The sequence below is a fragment of the Diachasma alloeum genome, unplaced genomic scaffold (assembly GCF_001412515.2).
Source record: "Diachasma alloeum isolate Michigan unplaced genomic scaffold, Dall2.0 Dall_scaffold_00206, whole genome shotgun sequence".
Lineage (NCBI taxonomy): Eukaryota > Metazoa > Arthropoda > Insecta > Hymenoptera > Braconidae > Diachasma > Diachasma alloeum.
Genome location: NW_021680371.1, coordinates 528,529 through 555,919, shown reverse-complemented (window position 1 = coordinate 555,919; position 27,391 = coordinate 528,529). Strand labels below are relative to the sequence as shown.

At 32.9% G+C, this 27,391-nt stretch overlaps 2 protein-coding genes across 5 annotated transcripts; one reads left to right on the top strand and one right to left on the bottom strand.

Annotated features, from left to right (window-relative positions):
* The first annotated feature begins 42 nt into the window (after positions 1-42).
* LOC107036174 (ribosome biogenesis protein TSR3 homolog) lies at positions 43-6,031 on the top strand. Its single transcript, XM_015253937.2, has 4 exons — positions 43-279; positions 1,432-1,595; positions 3,942-4,329; positions 5,791-6,031. The coding sequence occupies exons 1-4, from the start codon at positions 156-158 to the stop codon at positions 5,907-5,909; spliced, it is 795 nt and encodes a 264-aa protein (XP_015109423.1). The 5' UTR covers positions 43-155; the 3' UTR covers positions 5,910-6,031.
* Positions 6,001-27,359, bottom strand: LOC107036172 (zinc transporter 2). 4 transcript variants are annotated; one of them, XM_015253935.2, is made up of 7 exons: positions 27,247-27,359; positions 15,801-15,994; positions 15,472-15,731; positions 12,071-12,222; positions 8,216-8,399; positions 7,902-8,142; positions 6,001-6,547 (listed from the first exon to the last, which is right to left on the bottom strand). In XM_015253935.2, the coding sequence occupies exons 1-7, from the start codon at positions 27,276-27,278 to the stop codon at positions 6,405-6,407; spliced, it is 1,206 nt and encodes a 401-aa protein (XP_015109421.1). In that variant the 5' UTR covers positions 27,279-27,359; the 3' UTR covers positions 6,001-6,404. The 4 variants fall into 4 exon arrangements, with proteins under 4 accessions (XP_015109421.1, XP_015109422.1, XP_015109420.1 ...); XM_015253936.2 differs by lacking the exon at positions 27,247-27,359 and adding an exon at positions 26,311-26,548; XM_015253934.2 differs by lacking the exon at positions 27,247-27,359 and adding an exon at positions 25,550-25,846.
* Positions 27,360-27,391: the final 32 nt, after the last annotated feature.

Here is a 27,391-nt window from a genome sequence, read left to right as displayed (position 1 = left end):
GAGTGTGCGGTGGCGCCCTCACTGTCATCTGCGGTATCTATGCGCAACTTGTTACGGTGTTGTTGCATTCCTATTGTTAACCTCATTGCAACTGGTTGGTTGAATATTGACATTACTGTCTATTTTATAAGATTTAGTTTATAATCTTGAAAGAAATGTCGACTAAGAAGAAGAGTAAAGGAAAAATGCATGAAAGGAGGAAGCGACAAGTCGTGGGAAAAGAAGAAAAGTATCGGCAGCAGAGGGATATGTCTGACCAGGATGATGAGGTTGAAGAAGGTGAGAGAAACATTGCAAAACACTGATAGAAAAAATTATCTTTATTGAGATGTTTCTTTCTTGGAGCAAGTATTATATACTTGAACCAATTTCAAATAAATAAGATCTTACGGTGAGTATCAATTATTTCTTCTTCAGATACATTTACTTGAATGAAATATAACAGTCCTTGGCGTCAAGTCACATGTGTTCACCACAAAAATAGAAAAGTTCTGTTTTTTTTTAACCTAATATAATCTCCGGTTGAGAAACTTTCCACTTTCATGCATTGATAAAAAATTCGTACCTAGGCGATGATTATATTGAGGAATGAATTGAATGTTGTTTTCTTGAATGAAGCCGATGTTTATAGCGCTTTTCTTGAACTGTTTTTTTCAAACTTATCTGAATGTATTTCTTCAAAACTACTTTTTTTATTTATAATTTTTACATGTCTTGAAACCTGGATTAACCTCTAAAACAATTGAACCCTAACAGGCAAAGGGGGGGTGAGGGGTCAGAGGTTAATCCTGGTTTCAAAAAACATGTAAAAATCTAACACAAAAAAAATCGTTTTGAAGAAACATACTCAAATAAGTTTGAGAAAAGGCGATTCAAGAAAAGCGCTATTAAATTGAGCTTTCCGTACATTACATTGAACGACATTTGTGATATCCAAGTTTGCGTTGAATTGCCGGAATCTGTGATTCTGTTATTGTAAACTAATGCCATTTTTTTAGTCAAGAAATATAAACTTCTTTCAACTCAACGACATCTTACTACAATCTCAAAGCTTTTTCCGCGTAACAATATTCATCCTGATTCGGCATACGAAATGCTCACTTCAGTTATAATTTACTTGGAGCAACGTATGATCGTGTTGATTGAGATAACGTATTTAGTCATGAGAATAATTTTGATTTTTGAGTAAACGAACGAATTTCTGGAGTTGGCAAACTTTTGGCTAGAAAGAAATCGAATACTCTCATTATTGAGACAAATAAAAGGAACTTCAATTCTAGAGAAGTTCGATTTCTCTCGATGAAATGTATCTCAGGAAGAGATAACTGGAATTCAAAAATAGAAATAAAATTCTCTTGATAAAATTAATTTTTTCTGTCGGTGTATGTAAGGAAAATAATGAGAAGAATAATGACAGGACTTTCCTTCTAGAGAAAGAGGAATCGCCATGTTCTTTTCCGGTTGCTATGTGGGATCTTGAGCATTGCGATCCGAAAAAATGCTCTGGAAGAAAGTTATCTCGACATGGCCTCATCAAAACTTTGAGGTTGAATACGAGGTTTACGGGATTAGTTCTAACACCTGTTGGGAATAAGGTATATATTCGGGATTTGGGAAATCAATTCTCATTGACGAACACATTCTAGAATTTTAGAATGTTGGACTCATGATTTCATGAGTTTGTTAATGGGGTCTCAACACTATACTTCTGTGAAATTTCGCAGTGCCAGGAGCACTAAATTTAGATCTATGTTCTATGTTCTAAGTTTTTGAGGCCGTCCAAATTTCAGGTTTGACGGGCCGTTATCCCTTTTAATCGGGACGTTTCGTGTATTAGCAAGTAGATAATATAGAAAAAAATTAGCCGTTATCCCCCTTAATTAGAATTTTTCTTTAATAGTGGGAGTCAATTCTAAAGATTATAAAATTAGAGAGTCACTTTTTGAGCTGTCACTGATTGGTGGCCAATTTTTCCTTATCAATTAATTTTTAATCCTAAATTGTGATCATCTGTTACTGGATACATTAAATAAAAGATCACCAAAATTTATAAAATCTCGATCGTTCCATTCTTGAGATGTGTATGACCGGAAACTTAAAGATTTTGTTTTCTTTTTAATTTTTAGGGATGCATATTCTTTGAAAATGAAACAGCTCACGTCCTTGAAATTCAAATTGCATGTCTCTTTCAGCTTTCGAAATTTTGCACAAGTAAAGAGTACTCAGGAGATCTTTTAAATCTGTAGTAGTTTCTTCCTTTTCAAAAGTATCCTCTATTTCTTCTTGAATATACTGATCGGTTACTCATTCGGGTAATTTGGTTATTAATACACTCAAAGAATAAAAAACACGTTCTTAAACAAGTCTTGTGTTAACAAAAAAAATGATCGCAAATAGATTTAGTTTTTCTTAGAAATTGTTATTTTCTGTACAAACAAGAAATCTCTTTTTTAGTACTACTTTTTCGTTATCCCATACCATACGTATTTTGCTCGCGATAGATTTTTTTTTTCACGAAGAGAAGGTAGTCTTTCGTTCTGGCTGTCCAATAATTAAAAATAAGAAATGAATTCTTAAGGATTCTAAGTACTTTGACTAGTTTTGTCGCTAATAAAATGTTGTTCTATATTTATAGTCGAACATAAGAGCTTTCTTTTGAGCCAAATTTGACCCCAAAATTCCGGACATTTTACTAAGGAAGAATGGGGTAAAATGGCCCCTTTTGACTTTTTTGTGATACTCATAACTCAGAAACAAATTCATTAATTGAGATCAGTCTAGGCTCATTCTAAAGGGGAAGAAGTGTAGTTTCCATGGAGAAAAAATTATTCCATTTTATTTAAAATTGAATGAGCTGCTAACATTTTTGAAAAATTCAAAAGGGACCGTTTTACCCCACTCTTCCCTATAATTTTATTATTTAAACTTTGCAGGTCTGAACTAGAATCTCCGTATTGAACCATTAGAAAACATTTCAAAAATCTGAAAGAAAATTATAAAGTTTACGTTTCGAGGAAGATTGATAAAATTATTAAAAAATTCCGATTTTTGAAAATTACGAGAATTTTCTATAAATAATTTATAATAATTTTAAAAAAACTATCATTATATTTTACTGAAAAGAATTATTATTATTTCAAATAATTGATTTTTCAGTTTTATAATTATTACATTTTATTATTATTATTACAGGTGTATATATATATATATATACTACTGTATATCGCCACCATCCTTCTAAGGGCAAATTAACAACTATCGTTATATTTTACTGAAAAGAATGATTATTATTTCAACAATCAATTTTCCGACATAAAAATCATTTGTCCAGAATCGTAACAAATTTATTCATATTCAGAATTTTACCAGAAATTGATTTCATGCTCCTGTTGAAAGTTTAAACAATTTTAATTATTTATTTATAAACAACGAATGTTTAAAAAAATAGTAATTCTGTGCCAACTGTAATGTATGTCGGGAAATGACGCTGAACATTCTTTCGTTTTTTCAAATTTTTCTCACGCCATTTAATTGACTAATTTGGTGATTGAAAATGGTGGAATCTATAGTGTGGTCTGTGCCAAACTCTACAAGATACTTAAATAGAATAGTAATGACAAATCTGACAAAAATTCTGTAACTTGGGAACAAAACTTCTCGATTAGCTTTACTTTATGAGAGATATTTTCATCTTTAAGTGGCACCATTTTGCGTGGAATACTTGATCAAAGTGACTATTCATCTTCACATATAATAATGTCTACAGTGGCAATTATCAACTTGCGATTTTTTGTGGTTCAAGCAAGACTTGTTTGAGAACATTCTTCAGTGCACATTGTACATTCCTTTTTTCTCAATGTACAATAGTATTAAACTCATGTTCATGTACCTGGACAAAATCATGTAAGTGTTTCAATCAATTCTTGTTTATTTCCCTGCAGTGTGTTGCACCAACCGATCGTGAAATAGTGCAGGAACACGGTTGTGCTGTTGTCGACTGCAGTTGGGCAAAGCTCGAAGACACACCATTCAGTAGAATACGAAGTCCAAATCCACGTCTCCTCCCATTTCTTGTCGCGGCCAATCCGATAAATTATGGGAAGCCTTGCCAATTAAGTTGTGTTGAAGCAATAGCTGCTATGATGATTATAACTGGATTTCCAGATGAAGCAAATTTTTATCTAGGAAAATTTTCCTGGGGTCACTCGTTTTTAGAATTGAATTCAGATTTGCTCGCTGCTTACGCTGCATGCTCCACTAGTGAGGAAATTATTCAAGCACAGGAAAAATTTTTGGCAAATGCAAGACAAGAAAGGGTTGAGAAGCAAGGTATTTTCTTCTTCATTTCTATTTTATGATGTTTTGAATTTTATATTGAATCTGTCGTGAATGCAAAAACTTCCTGAAAGGGAAAGCTATATCTTTCGCTAAAAACTTCAATCAGGGCTTGGAAAACCGTGGTTATCTGGAATATGCAAAATTCTTAATTGAATAATCCGCAACGCTTTTCTGACTTGAAGGCGAGGGTATTTTAAGGGTCTTATGGCAGGGTCATCTTGCTCGAAAATTTGAAATTCGAGTTGAACGATACTTACAGTTTTTGTTTTTCAATGTCGACAAAAAATTTTTTTACATACCCTAGGGAGATCACTCTCTCTTCTATCATAAACAAAAATCTTAATTTGATTAAGATAATAATAATAATAATACTTAATAATAATTTCCAATTAATTAATTGAAGGGGAAGTCTCTGATATTTAAAGGCCTGTGGTGGGTCAATAGACTTCTTGAGCGACTTTTGATATGTACTGGAACTTCTAAAAAAATAGGAATCATGTAGAATTCAATCAATTTTTGTCTTTCATGGTAAAACTTCATTTTTCACTTTGCCTGGTAAAAATGCCCCATGGACCACGATTTTAATCCGATTCAAATTTTTTTGTTATGTTCTTTAGACTCTAGAGAATAACATTGGGCGTCTCTTTTCCCTAATTTCAGTTAGATCATGAGAAAAACAATTTTTTTCGATTTCCTCTTTTATGCTCACTTTTTAATAACATTTAAAAAACGTTTTCAGTAATTGAAGATTATAATAGTATGGAGAAGGGATTTAATGAGAAAAATATTTTAAAAATATATACACAAACTTCTCAACCTCTCAAAATAACATTTTTTTAACCGTTATTAAAATCGAGCAAAAAAAAGGGAATCGAAAACATTTTCTTCTCATAATTTAATTGAAATTCAAGAAAACGAATGCTCAATTTTATTCTTCGAACTCTAACAAACATTTCAAAGAAATAAAAGACTGATGAAAACTCGAAGCATGAGGTTTTACCATAAAAGGCGGGGCAAATGGGTTAAATTTTGAATAATTTCTACTTTTTTAGACGGCCCATCATATATCATCATATACGGAAATCAAATTATATTAGTATGCCTCTTCAGGATAATAGTTTGTAAAGTTTCACACTTTTCTTGGAAAAGCGCATTTTCTCAACAAAATCCATGTCAAATTTCAAAAATTGCTATTGGATTATCTCGCAAAGGTTTTTCATCAAGCATTTTGAATTTCTTGGATGGACTCAGCATAAAAAACCCTGAAGCCTGAGTTTTTGTAACAAAATCTCTTGCCTTGTAGCCATCCCGTACCATGATGTCGATTAAAATTATTTGGAAAACTTTTAAAATGTATTCAAAGGCACTCAGGCCGGGGTTATTCCGCGATTTTCTGGGAATTATTCCGCACATATTCGATTCCAATGATGACCTACACTTATTTTTTTGTAGCCTTACCAGATTTTCCACCAAGTGAAGATAGTGAAAGTGAGAGCGAAGAAGAGATCAACAAAAATACAAGTAAAACTGATACCGATGACAAACCACTAGGAATACCTCCAATTACTTAGTGATAGAATTGATAGAAAAATTTTATACGACAGATTTTATACGAAAACTTCGTCTATTTATCGCATAAAATATTTGAGATAGAGTTGTAGATTAAAAAGTAATTGCTAACTTTATTACTGAACATTATTGATAATTTTTTATCCTCTCATTCTTAGTTTTTATGTGACGATGTTTTAGTTTTTTGTGAGTGGTTTTCCTGTTTTTATTTTCATGTCACTACTGCATTATTTATACTTTTCCTGACAAGGGCAAAATATGTGGTCAAAACTAATCAAAACCACACGAAATTATATCAATACTTCAACCTCATTTTATTTAAGAATTTTCTTCTGAATTGGTTATTGCTGTTTTATCTTGAATTGTAACTGATTCAGACTCGTAGGAAAAACAATTCTACTTTTTACATAACATTTTTTTTTACAATTCCATAACGACTCGCCACCCCATTTATAATGTAATCTAGCGAGGATTACAGGAAACTGCCCAATGCACAATTATTGTAATGCTTTGCACTGTTTACAGTTCTCCATTTTCTCATTGAATTCTTCGATTTGGAGAGTCATTTCAAAGAAATTGTAGTGGTCATGGATATTCCTCGTTGCAGTTCGGAGAATTTGCTGTGGACTTGCATCTGCCTCTGCAAAACGTATAAACATGTGAGAAAAAATCCAAGGAAAATGTAGAGAATTTGTAAGAAAATTCTAATTAAAATCTACTAGAAATCAACTGGTTTTTTATCAGGATTGAATTGAAAATTCTGCAGCTTCTCCGCGTTGCTCCCTTGACATATAAATTCTATGGAAAAATATTCAGTAGGAAGGAATTTACAAGTTTTTATCTTTCTCGCTCTGCTCGCCAACCCCCCTATGACTCACATATGATACCCATATCCTCTCCCATGATCCTTATTCTGACCTTTGTGACCCTTAATCGGACCCTCGTGACCCTCATTATACCCCTTGTGATCCCTCATTTCTGACCCTTCATTTTGGAGTCTTAATTTCGAGTACCAAATTTTCATCACCGGAAGTCGATTTGGATTTTTATATTATAATATAGACATATAGAGATCCGTATTTTGACCCTTGTAACCCCTAGATTTTGACCCCCATGACCCTTATTTGGACCCTTACTCTGACCTTTGAAACCCTTATTTGGACCCTTAATCCTCCTCTTGTATCCCTTAACTTGACCCATATGAACCTTGTGACATTTCTGTGGACCTTTATACTGACCCTTGTGACCCTTAATCTGACTCTCATGATCCTTGTGACCCTTAATCTTAAACCTCTGCTCGTGACCCTTATTTTGACCCTTAAGGCTCTTACTCTGATCAACATGACCCTTATTCTGACCCTCATGACCCTTATGACCTTTAATCTGACCCTCGTAACCCTTATTTTAACCCTCATGACCCTTATTCTGACCCTTATGACCCTTGTGACATGGAATTGGACACTCTTGACCCTTATTATGACCCGCGTGATCCTTACTCTGATAATCATGACCCTTAATTTACTAAGGGTCTAAGGGTCTTATTACTTTTGGTAATAATGACCCTTATTCGGATCCTCATGACCATTATTTTGACCTCGGTGACCCTTGTTCTGACCCTTGTGACCCTTAATTTTGGAGTTATCATTTCGAGTACCAAATTTTCATTACCAGAAGTCGATTTGGATTTTGATAATATAGAGAGATAAAAATTTTTTCGTTGAGATTGTGTCAATAGAAAACTGTCACGAAAAAAAAATGAAACAAAATTAACTCAGGAGATTTAGACTAAAAAATTTCTGTAGGAAAATTTTCAACTGATTGAATCTCAACTTCAGCTGATTTTTCTCCATTGAACATCTTGTTATTGATGAAAGAACGTGAAAAAGCTGCGCAATTCTCGATAGAAATCTGATAAAATGTCGCCACTGATAAAATGTCGAACTCCGCTAGAATTTTCAATCAAGCGAATAATGAATGAAATTTTAGAAAATTACTGATAGCGAGATGCGCAGAAAGTGCCGTTTTATCGAGCGATAATGCCCAAATCCTTAAATTATGCACTTTGACGACTCCCTCAATTCCCATGAATGTACTTTCAACGGCGGAATACTCAAAGCCTTTTGGTATTCCTTCCATGAGAACATTCATCACATCCTTAATAATGGCCACTGTTGTAAACAAGACTAGAATAGCGAATAAGAAAGTACAAATTGGATCTACAATACTCCAAGTAGGCTGCAACAAAAAATAATTATTAATCATTATCTCAATGAGATCAACAACACGATAATCTTATTTCATTAATCACCTTGAAATAAATAATTAAGGCTGCAACGAGGACGCCCGTGCTTTGAATGAAGTCACCTAGGACATGAATATAAGCTGCTCGGACATTTATATTCTTGTCGTCACTTTGGTGCTTTCCGTCGCCGTGACTATGGCCATGACCGCCACCGTGACTGTGACCATGCTGATGGAGTGTTAATCCCATTCTAAAGTACAAATCGATAAAAAATTATCTACTGCGACTTTTTCCAAATGAGGAGAAAAATCGTTAAAGGCAACTGTCCAGTAACAAGAATGTCTCAGCATTTTTCATGCCAGAGGAATAATTATTCGCACTCCATCACATTCTGCCTATCTAATCTATCTATGGTAATAAAAATCCAGAGAATGAAAATGAAGGGACGAGATACCACTGATCGCCTAAACCATTAAAAAATACTACGCACATTTCCTTCGTAGAAAACCTTGAGCTCTGTACATCCCCGGTGACAAAAAAAATCCCCCCCCCCCTACTCTGCCTAGATTAAAAATTCTGAAAATATCTAAAAGTCATTACACCGAGTATTTTACGCCGTCGTTCTCTAAATCTCAATCTTTCTTAAATGGATGTCTCCCTCCATTGCTGGTTCCTAGAGCGTTAGAAAAAGGCGACATTAAATTCGACTCAGGGGGGAACAAATAATGAAAGTCCAAATTTCACTGAAGATTCAATGGAATTCCAAATTGTTGAGCAGTAAGAAGACAAGATTTCCTTAATTTACTTGAATTTTCAATTAAACCATGAATTGAAAATTCATTGATTTTCAAAACACTTAAAGTAGCTCTACTCTTACGGTAAATTCAAAGATTATTGGAAACTGCAAAAAAATAGCAGAAAACGCGATTAGATTCGGAATTCTAATTTTTTTCTCAATTTAATTATCGTTTTGGTTTTTCAAAGAAGAAATGTTTAAAAATCAGGATTTAACCCAGCGTCTTATGTGAAAATCAACATTTCCATTGTAATCACAGATTAAAATCTGAACTTTTTTCATTAGATGTGAAAAAATGAAGAATTTTTCTGACACCTCATTAAAAATAATCCACCGTTTTGCAAACAAGTTTTATTTATAAGAGGGAAATGTTTGAATAAATATCAATTGTTGCGAAATTTAATTTAGATAATACTGGCTGGATATGAATTTTTTCAAATTTTTTCCATGCAATTTAGTTGAAAAATTTTAAAACTGAAAATATCCAAAAGTACAGCGTAGCCGGCCGAAGGGTAGAGCTACTTTAAATTACACTGAATTGGCAGTTGTCAGAAATTTTTTCATCTAGTTATGCATTTTCAGTGACAAGATTCCTTGAAATGCCATTGCCACTATCGCTCGATAAAAATTTCCAATAAGTGTACCAGAAGTGTATACCAAAAAATTATAACTGAGTAGATACAACAAATAAAAAACAAACGGGGGTCCGCGCCCATCCCACCGAAAGCACGTGATCGTGACTTTATGCTCCATTCGTCTTTTTCTTTTTTTTCTATGTCTACCAATTTCAGTGGTAATAAACTTCCAAATGGATCCGTGGCAATTGCTTTTTGATGCAATTCTTATATAAATTTCTAAGTCATCCAGATGTGAAAACTTTTAATAAAATGACGATTTTTCATTTTTTGGACAAAACCATTGTTGGATGAATGACTCTACGCCAGGATGTGCTGCATCGATCAACCCAAAATGTTCTATATAAGTGTGATGCAATAATATAAACTAGTATCCAAAATTTCAAATGTCAGTTTCAAGTTTTACACGTTTTATGGATCGTCAAATTAACTCTAAAATTCAACAATTACAAAAATGAGAATATCTCGAAAACTTTTTATGAATAGATATTAATATTATGATTGATCTCGACAGAAGACAACAAGACGAGTATTTCGAAAGTAGGAAAATTGAAATTTGATCAGTGGTTTCGGAGATATTGATCAAAATAGTTTTTCACAGAATGTTGAATATCCTCTAAACTACTCATCCAATTGCGCTCATCCACAGTTCCATCGCGTAATTTCGAATTAATTTCGTAATTTAGAATTCCAACTTCCTATCACATTTTTTTTCCGGAGTTATCGTTTATCCATCGATTTTATCATAAAAATGCCTATCATTATCAAGCTGTCCCTCGTTACATGTTGATATTGTGACTTAAGTGATTAAATTAAATTCATTTTACAGATATTATCACAAGAATTATTTTGACGTCAAAAAAATTGAGGTCAGTCGTGTAATTTTTCAGATATTGACAAAAAATAAAGAAATAACTGTATCATCCAGAAATGCTCTCAAATAATGCCAATTATGGGACAAAATTTTAAACACTTACTGCAACTTTACACCTTTTTTTGGGAAGATTTAAACAAAATTCGAAAAATCCGCATACGTGCGTTCACATTTCAGATTGTACATCATTTCAGGACAAAATTAGAAGATCGTTAAAATCAACGATTAAAAAGCTTCCATTCGGAAGAAAAACGTATGAGTTTTCGACGAGCTACTTCGCAACGCGATAACTGCCCGATAAATGTTTTTAAAAAAATATAATGGCGACAATCTGGGCCATTTATTCCGTATATCATACGGAAGTCCATATTATGACCATTCTTCATTTGAATCTACTATTTCTAATACAGGAATTAGACATCGGCTAATCATAAATTTTAAACAAAGTTAAATTTTGAATAAGTCAGTTGGTTAATATTACTCGACAATTTAAATTATTAAGACCCGGGTGTACTATCTTTCGAATGTTATCTGGATTTTTTTCATCTTTCGTAATCGAAAATTGTCAATTGAGTGGTACATCATGTAGCAATTCCCAAAAATTATGATAGAGTGATAACAAAAAAGTAGAAAAAATTCTGAACTTTTTCAAAGAGCGTTTTTAATTGAGATTCAGAATGAGTTGAAAAAAGTGGAAATTACAAATATCTGATTCGCTGTGACAAATTATCTATTAGCTGTCATTTTCCATGGTGGATAACAAAAGACTAACTCCTCGTGGGAAGTGACAGCTAGGTATCTCAATTTTGAAAACAGTGGTATGTAGTCATCTGCCATTTTTATGTGATAAAAGTGTGTTTAAAAATTCTCCAAAATATTACAACTTCTTTCAAAGAGCCTTTTCAGTAATAAATGTCTCTGTGCAGTGTGACAAAAGATTTACGAAATCAGTCTTCCCACTGGATGATATTGGGTGACAGGCCGCCATTTGTCACCGTAAATCAGATACATTTTTCAATTTCTTGTTATTCAATTTATTCTGAATATAAATTAAAAATGCTCTTTGAAAAAATTGAGAATTTTTTCTACTTTTTTTTTATTATTCATTCATAATCTTTCAAAACTTCTGCATGATGCAGGACTTAATTGACAATTTCAGATGACGAAAGAGGGAAAAAAACATCGATAGTACACCCGGGCCTCAAATTAATCATCAATTTAGTATTCCCATTACGAATTATTTTATCAATCAATAATTGAGTTCGAATAATTGGCGATTATTTGGCTAATCGAAAATCCTCTTTATGAAATTTAAAATTATTTACTCAATGTCAATTGACAATTCCATATTGTCAATTATTTAATGCATAGTCAATTGAGAATTTCAATTATCAACTATTTTATTATTTTTCTAATTTCAATGAAGATAACTAAACCTTAGTTATTGTAAGGTGCAACTTCTCTTATTAATATTAATAATTTAATGATTGATGGTCCTTGATAAGGAATGTACGAAAAAATAGCCAGAGGAAAAAACAGCCGATGGGTAAAGGACCGGTCATTTTTGGTCATTTTTTCCACTTGCCCCAATATAGATATTGACAGAAAATACTTGCACTAAATTAACAGCAACACCAATTGCAGAAGTGATGAGCATGACCTCAGCGTCGAGTTCAAAATCTTTATTAATGATTCTCTCAATTGCTAGATAAAAGAGAATTCCTGTTACCACCCATATCAACAGCACTGAGGTAAGTGCACCTATTACCTGTGAATGAAAAATGAAGTCATTGTTGTAATACCGGTTTAATAATATGCTGGTGGAATGTGAGGAAAAAGCTAGGGATCGGCGATGTTTGTTGATTAATGGAAAACATCTATTTTTCATGCCCAAACATGAATGTTTTTCATTCGATCTTTTCAACGGCCGATTAATCGATTTTCGATTCTTTTTTCCAAATATCGATGTTTTTTACCAAGTTAACAAAATTTTCCATTAAAAAAAAAATCGAATAATGATGTTGATTGATTGAGGATAAAAAAAAAATTTATCGGCAATCAGAAGTCATTATTTTCTACAGTATGTACGTTATAAATGGTAAGTGGGTAAGTTCAATCGTCTATTGTTTTTCTAAGGGGAGACTACTATGAATTTTAAAATTCGCGAGCTATTGGAGTGCGAGTTCTTATACGTTGAAAATCGATTATATATGACTAAAAACGAATAATTAGTGCAAAAAAAATCGTTTATTGTTTGTTTGCCCCACAGACGCTTAAAATGTTAAAAATAGTCCAGGACCTCCAATTTTTGAGCTAAGGTTTTTAATTCAAGCTTAAGGTTTTTTTCAAAATTTTTGAAAAAAATATGTGCAATAACAATTACGAATTAGTTTTTTGAAATTCAACTCCTGCACTGTCAATTTCTTCATTTTTAAAATAAAAAATTGCACCATTCATGTAAAACAGCTCGAAAAATGTTTCTGAAAGAATCGAGAATATATTTTGAATATTTTAAGGATAATCTGCCTATTTTATATGAGTGGCACAAATTTTTATTTTAAACAAAACGAAATTAGCCGTGTAGAAGTCGAATTTCAAAAAAACTAATTCGTAATTATTATTGTACACATTTTTTTCAAAATTTAGAAAAAAAACCTCTGTAGCTCAAAAATTGGAGGCCCTGGACTATTTTTGACATTTTAAGCGTCTGCGGGGCAAACAAACAATGGACAATTAATTTTTTTGCACTAATTATTCGTTTTTAGACATATATAATCAATTTTCAATGCATGAGAAATCTCACTTCAATAGCCCGCGACTTTTAAAACTCATAGTAGTCTCCCCGTAACTTAGTCTATCGGCTAGAACCATAATCGATAATAATATATGTAATAATCAACAATTATTACAGCTAATGTTCACCCACGTAAAATATTCAATATGAGGTATTCCATGCCAAATGAGTCAACGGCTGACCCTCACCCTCTTGAAAATTGATGGCGATTTTTTCTACGATTGGGGGGGGCTTGAAAAACTATCTCCCAAATTTTTTCAAATTTTTTTGATAGCCCAGCTCGGAAATATGATTTTTTTCAAATTGTTCGTTTTTTTTTACAATAACTCGAGCTCTACTTATCCGATTTCGATTTATTAGGGATCAAAATTTTCCATTTTTCACCACCTATAAGAATGTTTTTTGTTCAAATTTTTTCCAATCTCTAGATGCTCGGAATAACGAATTTTCTAAAAAAAAAAAAGTTGAAAAACTTTAATTTGGCTAATTACGTCACGGTTGATTATTTTAATTTTTTTTCAGTATTTCCTATAATCAAAACAAAAATTTGGAGCCATCATACATGTTGGGTTTCGTCATAGATTTATTTTATTTTTAATTTTGTATTCTCAAAATTCCACGAATTCGGTCAAAATACCCCAAATTGTCATTGGTTGACTTTGATTATAAACAGTATGAAGTAAATTTAAATATATACCTATAGGATAAGGTGGGGCAAAATGAAACGATGGGGCAAAATGGAACGCGGGGCAAAATGGAACGGTACAAAAAATTCTTATCCCAAGAAATTTCTCCTCAAGAGATGAAATATTTGGCACAAGAAATTAGTTTTATGATATTATGACAATTTTTCTCTCAGTGTATGACACCGGACCGAATGATTTGAGATAAAATGTGACATTTTCCTCTCCTTTAATAGACTAAATAGTTGAAAGAAAACTGAAATTTCATGAGCAGTTGTCTAAATATTTTCAAAATAGTGACTGATTTCGATACAGGGGAAAAATAATGCAAATTCATTGGAATTCGAAATTTTTGAAGAGCAGAAAAATGCGAATTCCTCAACTCATCTGAATTTTCAATCAAAACATTAGTAAACTTTAGTAAACTAAATCATATAATTTATTCTTCAATTTTCAATCAATTGAAAATTCAAAAATTCATTTACCTTAACTTTCCAGACTTCTATTAATTTTCAAGAAAAGGGGAGAGTGGGGCAAAATGGAACGGTAGTGAATTTTGGTTTTCAAAAACTATAGGACTATTTTTTAATATTCAATTTATTCATAGAACAATAATAATATTCCAAAGGTCTTATTTATTTATCTATAATCGTCTATTACTCTATAATTGTATTTACAGACATCAGATTTCTCTTCCGTTTTTTAACCTTGAATTATCTTCTTTACAATGAAGATAGCAAAATTTTTATAATGACCTTTTTTATAGCCCTTGAAATTCTCTACAAAAAAGTCCTTATCAAAATTCTCCTATCTCCCTTAGATTACAAGATAGCGATAACTACAGAGTAGACTGATGTCACTGACTTACCCCCGAATCATCATTTTTAAGCTCACATAAGGTGAAAAAAAAAAGTCTGAATTTCGCTCTATATTCGTTTTTTGTACCGTTCCATTTTGCCCCGCCATTCCAGTTTGTCCCACCCTCCCCTATTTTACATATTTTTGTTGTTTCGAGCATCTAAAGATTGGAAATTTTTTTTTTTTAAACATTCTTATAGGTGGTGAACAATGGAAAATTTTGCCCCCTAATAAATCGGAATCGGATCAGTAGAACTCGAGTTATCGTAAAAAAACGGAACAATTTGAAAAAAATCATATTTGCGAGCTGGCCTGTCAAAAAAAATCTGAAAAAATTTGAGAGATAGTTGTTCAAGCCCCGTAATCGTAGAAAAAATCATATATTTCTTCCAACGAATCAACAATTCTGGATCGAGATTCAAATTTGGCTTTCCAGCAGTACTTATCATTGAAAATAGTTTCTCGAGTTTTTTTAAAATATATATTTTAAATAAAAACGAGATTAAAAAAAAAAATTTTTTAAACGGTTTTTTTCTGTCTAATGAAAAAAACAATGATTTTTTCAATAATCGGTGTTTTTTCGAGAAAAATCGTCTCACAAAATCGATGTTTGAAAAAAATACCGATTCTTCGATAATCCATGTTTTTAAAAACATCGCCCATTCTTAAGAAAAGCCCTTACTTCTGCTCTATACCATCCAAACGGCATTTTCCTAGTAGCTGGCCTACCAGCAACCCATATTGAAAAGAGCGATATCATAAATGACGCAAAGTCTGTGAGTAGGTGGGCAGCATCCGTTGCTATTGCCAAACTATTTGATAATATACCACCGGCAATTTCTGCTATCATGAATATTACACACAATACGCAAGCAATGATCAACTTTTTCCGAGCTTTCTTATCAGTAGCTTCATTGCGGTCTCTGTGACAGTGATCTTCAACTGCGAAAACATAGAAAGACCTCATGATTATCAATTAGTATTAATTTCCGGCGAATATTCCGTGCTTACATTGGCCGATGTTCTGCTGATAGTCTGCTGACATTATTTCTTCATCTATGCCTGCTCCTTTGACGACTGTACAACATCCCGAGAGTTTTCCATGCACGCAGAAGATCACCTTTTTGGAAGCATCGTTCCCCTCATATTCATTATTGTTTGGTGGGATGCTTGTGCCATATCCAAATACTGCCTGGTCTGTGAAACTATTGCGAAGAATATAAATTAATTACTGAGAATTGCTAATTGTTTAATTTTTCTTTATTTAACGCAATCAAACCATTACGGCTTATTATTCTGCTAAGTTTGGAGGATAGAACTTAATATATGTGTACAATTTTTTACATTTTTAACACTGATTATATACTTTTAACATGTAGTAATTTATGCTTTAATATTAGAGCTTATCACACGGAGAGAAATATTCAATAAAATTTACGTATCTTTTTCGTAATTCCGGAGCGAAATGTGGTTGTAGGAAATTTTAAGGAACTGTCACGGAATTTTTACGGAGCGTTCCGTAATTTTTATCTGAATCTCCTGTGAAAAATTACGATACCGTCACTTAAATTTTCTGAGCCGATTCCGTAATCGGTGAGTGAATTGTGAGTTCCGTAATTTTTACTCAACATTTCTCTCCGTTGCGAAATTCATTTATAATCTTGAGAGCATTTTTTTGGAGTACACTGAGAAAGTAACCATCATAGTACGGGGGGAATACACGTATGAGAAAATCGTATAGAAATTTTCTATACGGAGTGCGTACAGAAATTCTATAGGATTTCCGTATATGATATTCGGATATTTCTATACAAATTATTTCTATACATGAATTTTTACATAAATTTAATTTAAATGTAACTCCATGCGAAATGTTTCTATACATGTGGCAGTGGGTTGTATAGGATCAAACCTATAGAAATCGTATAGAAATAATTTGTATAAAAAATATCCATATAGAAATATCCGAATATCATATACGAAAATCCTATAGAAATTCTATACGCAATCTGTATAGAAAATTTCTACGATTTTTTCATACTTAAGTATTCGTAATTGTTTAACTGATTTCAGGCTTCGTGACATAAAATTTTGTTCAGTACTTGTTGGGAAATTTCGTCCTTAACGTGTGTGGTTACATCACTCGCCTTCAGCTCATGCTGTAAACCCCACACACGTTAAAGACGATATTGGCCCACACGTGCTGAAATATACTATTTAAGTTTCGTCTCAGTATAGTCAATTTAGTCTCAGGATAGTCTCGATACCGCCCAAAAATAATCGAGGTGATACCGAGACGTGACTGCCGCAGGGATGACCATCAATCTTCCGATTCTTCAATACTAAAAAAATTTCCAATCAAGGTTTAAATATACTAATCGAAGTTTAAAAATAGTAAAATAATTGATAATCTAAATCTCCAATTGATGATGAATTAAATATTTTAAAATATGGAACTATCAATTTTCTGTTAAGGCCCGAGTGAATTATCTTTCGACCTTGATCTTGGTTATTTTTTTTTATGTTGATAATCTGAAATGATCTCCAATTACTATTCAGTTTCACATAGCACTGGAGTCTCCAAGAATTATGATTATACAATCAAAAAAACGTTGAAAAAAAGGTGAACATTTTCAAACAGCGTTTTTGAATAATATTGGGAAATAAACCCAATAGGGAAGAAATTGCAAATTAATAATTTGATGCATCTAATGGCTGTTAGGTCGTCATTTGTCCCAGTAGTCAATGGCTGTCAGATCGTTGGTTACCATGATAAATTATCCATTCACTATTTTCTCTCTATCAAACTTATTTCTTAATTTTTATTAAAAACGTTCTTTGAAAATGTTCAGTTTTTTTCTACTTTTTTTTATTGTACGATCATAATTTTTAAGGACTCCTGCGTGATGTAAAATCCAGTGGAAATTGTGATATATTTTACATTATGCAGATGGAAAAACAATCGAGATAACGTTCGAAAGATAATCCACCCGAAGCTTAAAGTGAGAAATTTTCTTCAATCAAGAATCGTTGGGTTTTTGAATCAAGAATCATTAGTTTCTTAAACTAAGAACATTGGAGTTCGTAAACTAAGACCAGTTGAAAGCGATAAAGTTCGGGAATAATTGAAATGTAATTAAACATGAATTGGATCAAGGTGTCAGGTAATAAACTTAGAATTACAAATTAATTATTCACAAACATAAAAAGATTAATTTTAAAAGAGAAACAATTACGGGGAAAAATGACTGTGCTTAGCAGGCTGAGGTAGGTTTCCTTCAGCGGACTCAAAAAAATAGCAAATTTTTCAATGCTGGCACCTGATTTTTTTTGGATCCGCCGAAATGAACACATTTTACCGTGCTCTAGTCATTTTTCCTGTATTTTTTGCTTCCGAATGGAAGCATTGTCATCGTTCAAATTTAAGTTTTGGACTTTTTGTTTTATATCGACCCATTATGATCCAAAAAATGTGAAAATGCAATTTTTAGATCGTGTCCGAAAGAATGAAATGAAACGAATGGAATTGAATTTTTTTTTTTCAAATGTAGGTATTGTTGAGCCCTATCGATCGCCATTAACTAAAATTCAAGGCATCGATTATGGAGGCGACAGCAATAATCGTTATTTTGATTTATTCGAAAATTTTCAAACTTTTTTTATATTTTTGAAAATCAGAATTCCGGTGTTATCGTTGAACATCATGCTTCAAATGAATCCAATCATAGCTTAAAATGTTTGTTTTAATGCGATTAAGTCGAAGTTAAAAGATGATTATGATAGCTATACTGGTTGATTTGATTTTTATGATGACTGTGGGAAATTTTGAATTTTTTATGAATTTCCCTGAAAGTGAGCTTTCTGATGGTTTCTTCAAATGTGATGTTTCAAATTCATTCAAATGTGTGTAAATAGAATTTTTCCATTAACATTTTATCGAAGAGCTGAGGGGAGAGATAGAACTGTAAAAAAGACAATCGGTTGTATAGAAGTAACGGATAATAAAAATAATGATGCTGATAACATTCAACTAAGTTGAAAATCTAACAAAATTAGNGTGTGTAAATAGAATTTTTCCATTAACATTTTATCGAAGAGCTGAGGGGAGAGATAGAACTGTAAAAAAGACAATCGGTTGTATAGAAGTAACGGATAATAAAAATAATGATGCTGATAACATTCAACTAAGTTGAAAATCTAACAAAATTAGTTGAAACAAAATCGTGTTCAATTTAATAAAAGGAAACAAACAATGAATTATGCACGATAGAAGGAGAAGATATGCAAAATAACTATTGGAAGGCATATTGCTAATTTATTGTCAAAAATGGCTATACTATATTCAATACAAGAGCAATTTCCCCCTTGTTTTTCTCTGTGCATAAAACTAAGACATACGTGACATCCACGATGTTAATGCAGGGGTTTGCTCTCCAGAATAGATACATAAAACATTATCAAGCAGATAAAGTATGACTGAACTGACAGAGTTTTCAAATTCACGGGACTAATTTTGTAATAATACACATTTGTGAAAAACTTGTTTGCTATAGGAGAGGGTGGGGTAAAATGGACACTTTTGAATTTTTTTGAAATGTTCATGACATGTGGAATTGTCCATGAAACGGAATAACCTTATTTTTCAGTTGAAAGAACAATTATTCTGTTTCTGAGTTACGAATATTTTTGAAAAAATCAAGTGTCCATTTTACCCCGCTCTCCCCTAATCTGCAATGCACTTGCAAGACTTACGCATTGAACCTCTGGTAACCGATACGTATGATACATATAATCACCCATCAACACTTGGAAACCATCGCGGAAATTAATGAAACAATTATCTACGACACATTCCACTAGATCCGCGTCTTGACATATTTTCAAACCAAGCACAAAGATTTCCTTGGATTGCCGATAATCGTTAACTTCAGGCTCCCCGATCCTTTCATTATCCATCAGATTCATCATAATTTGCGTATTTTTCGGCGCTATCAATACACAAATTTGTCAATTTATCCCAAGAATAGTGAAATTTCAGGGAGCAATGATTTTTTTTCAAGTAAAAGAGACAATCTTCTGAAATTAATTAATACCAACACCGTAGGAATGGATTCGCCGTCACTCTCGACATCATTTCCACTCTTTTTACTCTTCCGCAAGTAGGAGGATCGCATCCCACCATTATCTTCTGAAACCAGTTTTAAATAACCCGACATTTTTGCAAATTTTTCTTTCAACTTTAACAGAAGACCAATACTCTAAATAGTTAACGAATTGACATTGTATTACTGTACACCGTACACAAGCACTTGCTACTCAGATCAATTTGAATGATTAATAGAGTGTCCGCCGCACGCTGCTGTTTCTCTCGAGCTTCGAAATTGTAGAGATGGAATATGGAATCTCTTTATCTAAAACTGGTTTCCTGTACAACACCAGCTCGCAACATTATAGAATCGTCGAACCATGTACACATTAAATACGTGGCTCGAGCTCTGCATGCAAAAAATATGCGGGTGCTACGATATTTATGAAGTATTATTAGGTTCTCATAAATATGTGGTACGGGTAGTTTGACGGATGATTACGAGAATCAGTGGCCCACCGTTCTATGTTGAATTAGATATTATAAATAAATTTTCTGGCGACAAATTGTGAAGTGGGAAAAGTCAACCGCTCGTCCGCAAACATAACAAGATAGCCAGCTACTGTATTATATATAGTTGTATTCAACTGTGTCTCACTGTGACCATACCATTTGATTGTTTTCAAGGGTCATTAACAATGTGCATATAATAGTTTCTGATACCACGCGCGAAAAAATTCCACGGAGAATCCTGGCGCCTTCGCTGTAGGCAATTCTAAGGGAAATTATACACTGATAGAAAAATTATTTTCTTGAGATGTTTCTTTCTTGGAACAAGTATTATATACTTGAAACAATTTCAAATGAATAAGATCTTACTGTGAGTATCAATTATTTCTTCTTGAGATACATTTACTTGAATCAAATAAAACAGTTTTTGGCGTCAAGGCACATTTTTGTTTATTGTTATTTTACATCGCTTCGACCCCGTTAGGGTATACTGCGATGATAATCAAGACTTTAAATGGTTAGATCGCACCAATCTACCCGGCCAGGATTTGAACTCGGAACCTTTCGCAACGTCAAGGCACATGTATTGACCATAAAAATGGAAAAGTTATATTTTTTTTAACCTAATAGAATCTCAAGTCGAGAAATTTTCTACTTTCATGAGTTGATAAAACATTCGTACGTAGGAGATGATTACATTGAGGCGTGAATGGAATGTTGTTTTTTCGAATGAAGCCGATGTTTAAATTGAGCTTTCCGTACATCACATTGAACGACATTTGTGATATCCAAGTTTGTGTTGAATTGCCGTAATCTGTGATACTGTTATTGTAAACTAATGCGATTTTTTTAATCAAGAAATATAAACTTCTTTCAACTCAACGACATCTTGCTACAATTTCAAAGCTTTTTCCGCGTAACAGTATTCATCCTGATTCGACATACGAAATGCTCACTTCAATTATAATTTACTTGGAACAACGTGTCATCGTGTTGATTGAGATAACAACGTATTTAGTCACGAAAATAATTTTAATTTTTGAGTAAACCAACGAATTTCTGGAGTTAGCAAACTTTTGGCTAGAAAGAAATCAAATACTCTAATTGTTGCGACAAATAAAAGCAACTTCCATTCTAGAGCAGTTGGATTCACCCAAACAAATGTATCTCATGAGGAGATAACTGATATTTATTAGGAAATCATGTTTATTTGAAAATTAACAACCAAATGATAGTTGGGTCAAATAACATTCTCTTGATGTTTTTTTCTGTCAGTGTATGTATTAATTCCTGCGGATTTCTATGATCAAAATTCTTTCGAGATTTTGTCAAAAAATTATCAAAATTCTGGCGAGATTTTGTTAATGGCATTCATCAATGAGTGTTTTCGCCAATTATTTGTATGGTTTTGTACCTTCAAAGATTTAATTTTGTTGAGGCTTCTTATATGGCTTTCTTATCATTCAAAAGGCCTAGAACGATTTTCCCGAATTTTATTACGCGCACAACGTTAATTTTTGCATTTTGTGAGTTACACGGAGAGAAATATTCAATAAAAATTACGTATCTTTTCCGTAATTCCGGAGCGAAATGTGGTTGTAGGAAATTTTACGGAACTGTCACGGAATTTTTCCGAAGCGTTCCGTAATTTTTATCTGAATCTCTTGTGAAAAATTGCGATACCGTCACTTAAATTTTCTGAGTCGATTCCGCAATCGGTGAGTGAAGTGAGAGTTCCGTAATTTTTACTGAACATTTCTCTCCGTGTATTGTCATAATTTTTCGTCTCAGCAGAGGTCAATTTTTCCAGGTTTTCAATATGTATTTCCGACGGAAATTTTCCGTTCTTTCGATTGAGCACGGTGCCAATTAGCTCACATCTTTTTTTTTTCTTTCAAAATTCATTACTTATAGGTAATAGATGGTCGATAATGGCTTCGCAGCAATTACTCCATAAATTTTTTCCATTAAATATTTATTGTTCCGAATAGGAGACACTTTCAATAGAAATTGTAAAATAACCAACAGAATCATTGATTGGGACTTCCAAACAAAAAAGCATCAACTCTGCGAAAAACTCACTTTTCCATCAGTTCAATAAGATACTGTGCAATGCACAATGAAAGAATGGTAATCTTCACACTCTAAAGAATAAAAATGAAGAGACGAGGAACCACTGATCACCCAAACCATTAAGAAAGACTACTCATATTTGGTTCCCACAAGGCCTTGAACTTTGTATATCGGCGGTGACAAAAAAAACTCTGCCCCCTACTCTGCCTATATTAAAACCATAATAGTATATTTCAGCACGTGTGGGGCAATTTCGTCTTTAACGTGTGTGGGGTTTACAGCATGAGCCGAAGGCGAGTGATGTAACCACACACGTTAAGGACGAAATTTCCCAACAAGTACTGAACAAAATTTTTCTGCCCTCCGGCCGGAAAGCGTCAACTTCCTGGCCGCTGCGCTAAACGAAGTTGCCACTTTCCGGCTACGTCGAGCAGAAAAATAGTATACACACCTTGGCCAGTAAATAAGAAAGCCTCAGATCACATGTTTGTTGACCTCGGTTTCGCCTCGGCCGACAATTACATGTGATCTGAGACATTCCTTACTTTACTGGCCAAGGTGTGTAATCTACTATTATGTCACGAAGCCTGAAACCGGCTGAATTAGACACGAGACGCGAAGCGTCGAGTGTGTAATCCAGCCGGTTTCAGGCATGAGTGGCATAAAAATATGTAAAAGTCATTGAACTGAATATTGCCGTTCTCTAAATCTGTCTTAAATTGCTTCTTCGTCTCCTTCATTGCTGGTTCCTAAACTGGTACAAAAAAGCATTATTGGATTCGATTTAGGGGGGAGCAAATAATAAAATTCCAAGTTTAACTGATAATTCAATGGAATCCCTCATTTTTGAGCACCAAGAAAATAAGATTTTGCCAGCTTACTTGAATTTTCAATCAATACATGAAAGTATTTACTAATATTCATGAAAATATTCAACTCTATTTTCCTGATTTCGATAGAGTTTCATAATTTGAATAAAAATTTTCAGTCTTCATTAATTTTTTCAAGTTATGAATTTTTTATGACAAGATTCCTTGAAATTTTATCGAAACTATCACTTGACACAATTTTCGAACAAGTCGAAATGTCTACCAAAATTTTTTAAGTTTGCAAGAGCCAAAAAATAAGATATTATGCCATGCACATCGGAGGAATGCTAATCTTGACCCTTAATAAAAAAACGACGTTATTTTATTGTAATACACTCTTCTATAATCCATGCGTGAGGAAAATTGGAAAAAAATCATGAATATTCAGCGTCAATCAGATTACATTTTGCACAGAAATGTATTACTTTTTTAAACATTCGTTGCTCATAAATAAATAATTGAAGTCGTTTAAATTTTTGGAAACCTTATTTTCTTAGGCATGAAATCGATCTCTGGTAAAATTCTGAATATGAATAAATTTGTCACGATTCCAAACAAATGATTTTTATGGCAGAGAATTTATTGTTTATAAATTATTTATAGAAAATATTCTCATTATAAATTATTAAAAATATTATTATTAATTATTTCAGCAATTTTCCTCCAAAAGTAAAACTTCTAATTTTTTTCACATTTTTAAAATATTGCCTAATGGTTCAATCAAATCAAATCAATCATTAATTTCAATAATATTTGGGTTGAAATTTGAAATTTATAAAATAATTGATAATTTAAATTTTCAATTGACTATGAATTAAATAATTGAAAATATGGGATTATAAATTGACTAGTGGGCAAATATTCCTAAATTTCTTAAATAGGATTTTCGAATAGCCAAATAATCGTCAATCCTCTGAACCCAGTTATTGATTTATAAAATAATTCGGAATTTGGATATTTAATTGGTGATAAATATTCAAAATATTTTTTATTAACCATTATTAACACATTCCTCAATTTGAAAAAACAATTGATGATTAATTTGATAATTTAAAATTGATGAGTATTATTAGCTATTGACTTCTTCAAAATTTAACTTTAATTAAAAATGATGATTCTGCCTGTGTCTGGAGTCAATGTTCGGATTCAAATTCAGATCTGGAAAGTTTAAATAATGAAATCATTGTAAAATGTCGGGAAACTTAGGGTCAAATGCAGCTCCAATGAAAGCTCTCCTGTTCGACTACAAAAGCAGGAAAGCATTTCACTTGAGAAAAAATAGCCAAAGTACTTGGATATCCTTAAAGATATCCAAAAGTGTTTTACAGTTTAGTATACAGACTATACTATGGATTCAACCATTTCCAATCATCAAATTTGTCAATTAAATTGTATGAGAAAAATTTGAAAAAAAATCACGAATATTCAGCGTCATTCAAATCACATTTTGCACAGAATTATTATTTTTTTAAACATTCGTTGTTTATAAATGAATACTTAAAAATGTTCAAACTTCCGGAAACCTAATTTTTTTAGGCATGAAATCGATCTGTGGTAAAATTTTAAATATGAATAAATTTGGTACGATTCCGAACAAATGATTTTTATGGTGGAGAATTGATTGTTTATAAATAATTTAAAGAAAAAGCTCATAATTTTTAAAAATTGCATTTTTAAATGATTTCATCAATCTTTCTCGAAAAGGACAGTTTATATTTTTTTTAGACTTTTAAACGATTTGTCCAACGGTTCAATATCGAGATTCACATTCACACCGGTAAAGTTTGAATAAAATCATTGTAAAATGTCCGGCAACTTGAGGTCAAATGCAACTCAAATGGAAGCTCTCATGTTCGACTACAAAATCAGAAAAGCATTCACTTGAGAAAAAATAGTCAAAGCTATTGGGTATCCTTAAACTTCCCATTCCTTACCTCGGACGCGTGAAACTTGTGTGTAAAACTTTACAACTGATTTTACTCCACCCACGATCTTGAACTTCATGCAATCCACACGAAATAACTTTAGAACCATTGAATCCGCACAGAGCCGTGATTTTTTCGTGCACGTATTACCACGACAAATACCATCCCTTTTCGATCATAGACTCGCGTGCGAGTGTTTCGATACTGTTCGATTCTTTTCTTCTGCCAAATATGTTTTTATAATTTCGATACCTCTCTAGACACTTTTAATTTTGATACAGAAAAATTGCAACTTACAGACAGACTTTTTCCTCATCTACGTTGGTTTTGCCTGCCATGTCAATCACTCTAATATATAGAAGCGTAAGTAAATTAGATCTTCACAACAACTGAGGTGTGATAATAATACAGCAAGTACACAACACTAATTAAATGAATTTCCGATGATGTCATGCTCTTGCCACGAATCGTCCCTAAATACGTAATACACAGTGTCAGTCCGAGATAGAACTGTTTCGATTTTCTTCACTGTAGGCGAATGAACCGAGCAAAATAAAATAAAAAAGGAAAATGATTCAGAATTTCCTGATATTGGAAACTGACTCCCACAAGTCGTTTATGTCTTCTTGAAATACAATTTTTCTTTTCTTGGCCAGCGTTATCATATTCTTTCCATATTCTTATCGATACTCGATTTATCTAATTGATATGAAATATTTTCAAAGGGTGATATATGTCCCCATGGAATCTGAGTCGATTTCTTATCGCGGAATATTTTCGTGGACTAGGTGAGGATTTTTTGGTGGACAAATTTCTCGTCTATCTAGAAAATTCTCATGTTATCTTGCTTGGACAATCAGTTCATAATGTTTTACGAGAAGTTTACACAGACGTGTCATTCTCAGACAACTAACTGCAGAATAAAAAGGAAGATAATGGCAATTATCACACGATGCTCAGGTCCAAGTCATCATAAATGAGGAAAAAAAACTCCAAGACAAAATTGAAAAAGCAAGAAGAGGTAGTGGCAACGAAAGAATTGGCGAATGAAAACCTACCTTTTGAATTCCATATTCGACACTTATTCCGTCTAACAATTGATTTTACTACGTTTCAACAGAACTCAATGCTCGACTCATCATTAATATCTTTTATGCCAAATGAATGATCAGAATCTTCAATGAAGGTGGACTGATTCTCCGGATGATTGGGATAACACGAGCAACTGACTGACAATGAGCATATGAACAGATTTTATACGTTGCAGCACTAGTGATGGCAGATTAGTGCGATTCCGGCGGCTGCTCTCATCGATAAATAGATAGATCTACCAGAGTAAAGACAAGGTGCAACACCAGCAAACTCCGAAAATATATACGTATTCCTATTCTTTCTTATCGATTCTCCGTGACCTGTCATTGAGAAAATGAGGAAATCATTTAGGGGTGGGGATTCCAGATTTTTTTCCTATCGCTAAAATCCATCAAATTTAAATCACGTATATGTCACATTGAATATCTCTACAAATCTATTGCTTATCTCCGGCTGCTCATCAGGTGCAAAAAATTATCGTGTGATGTTTCGAAGACCTAGCATATTGACTAGTCGAATTGATGATTCTTTTCGATTAAATAGACTGTAACATTATCAGCAGAAAAAATAAGGTCTCATTTACTTGAATAGATTAAGGGTAAAAACAAGATCTTGAGCGATTAGAAAAATTTATCACGGTAAATGAGCATTGACGCTATTGCGAGCAGTAACACTGACTAGTCACTTCTCGAAATGACTGGGACACCATCAGATTATGATTAATCACCAAACAATTCTGTGTAGAGTACACTAACTTCGGCTAAACTCGGAAATTTTCTTTTTCTTTCGTAAAAATATTCCATATTTTATCAATTCTGTCTAGAAATTTCTTTTCATCGAGTGGTTTTCCACAAATATTGGTACTTCTAAAATTTCCAGTGACACAGCAGAAACTTGTATACCTATTATGAGTGTTGCTGCGCTGGTTCATCATCGCAAATAAACTGTTTTGTTAAAATTTTAAGCACATTTGAACAGCGGAGATTCTGTTCCACGAATGGTTTCTACGCAAACGACTGACCACGACTGACACTTATCGAGTGACTA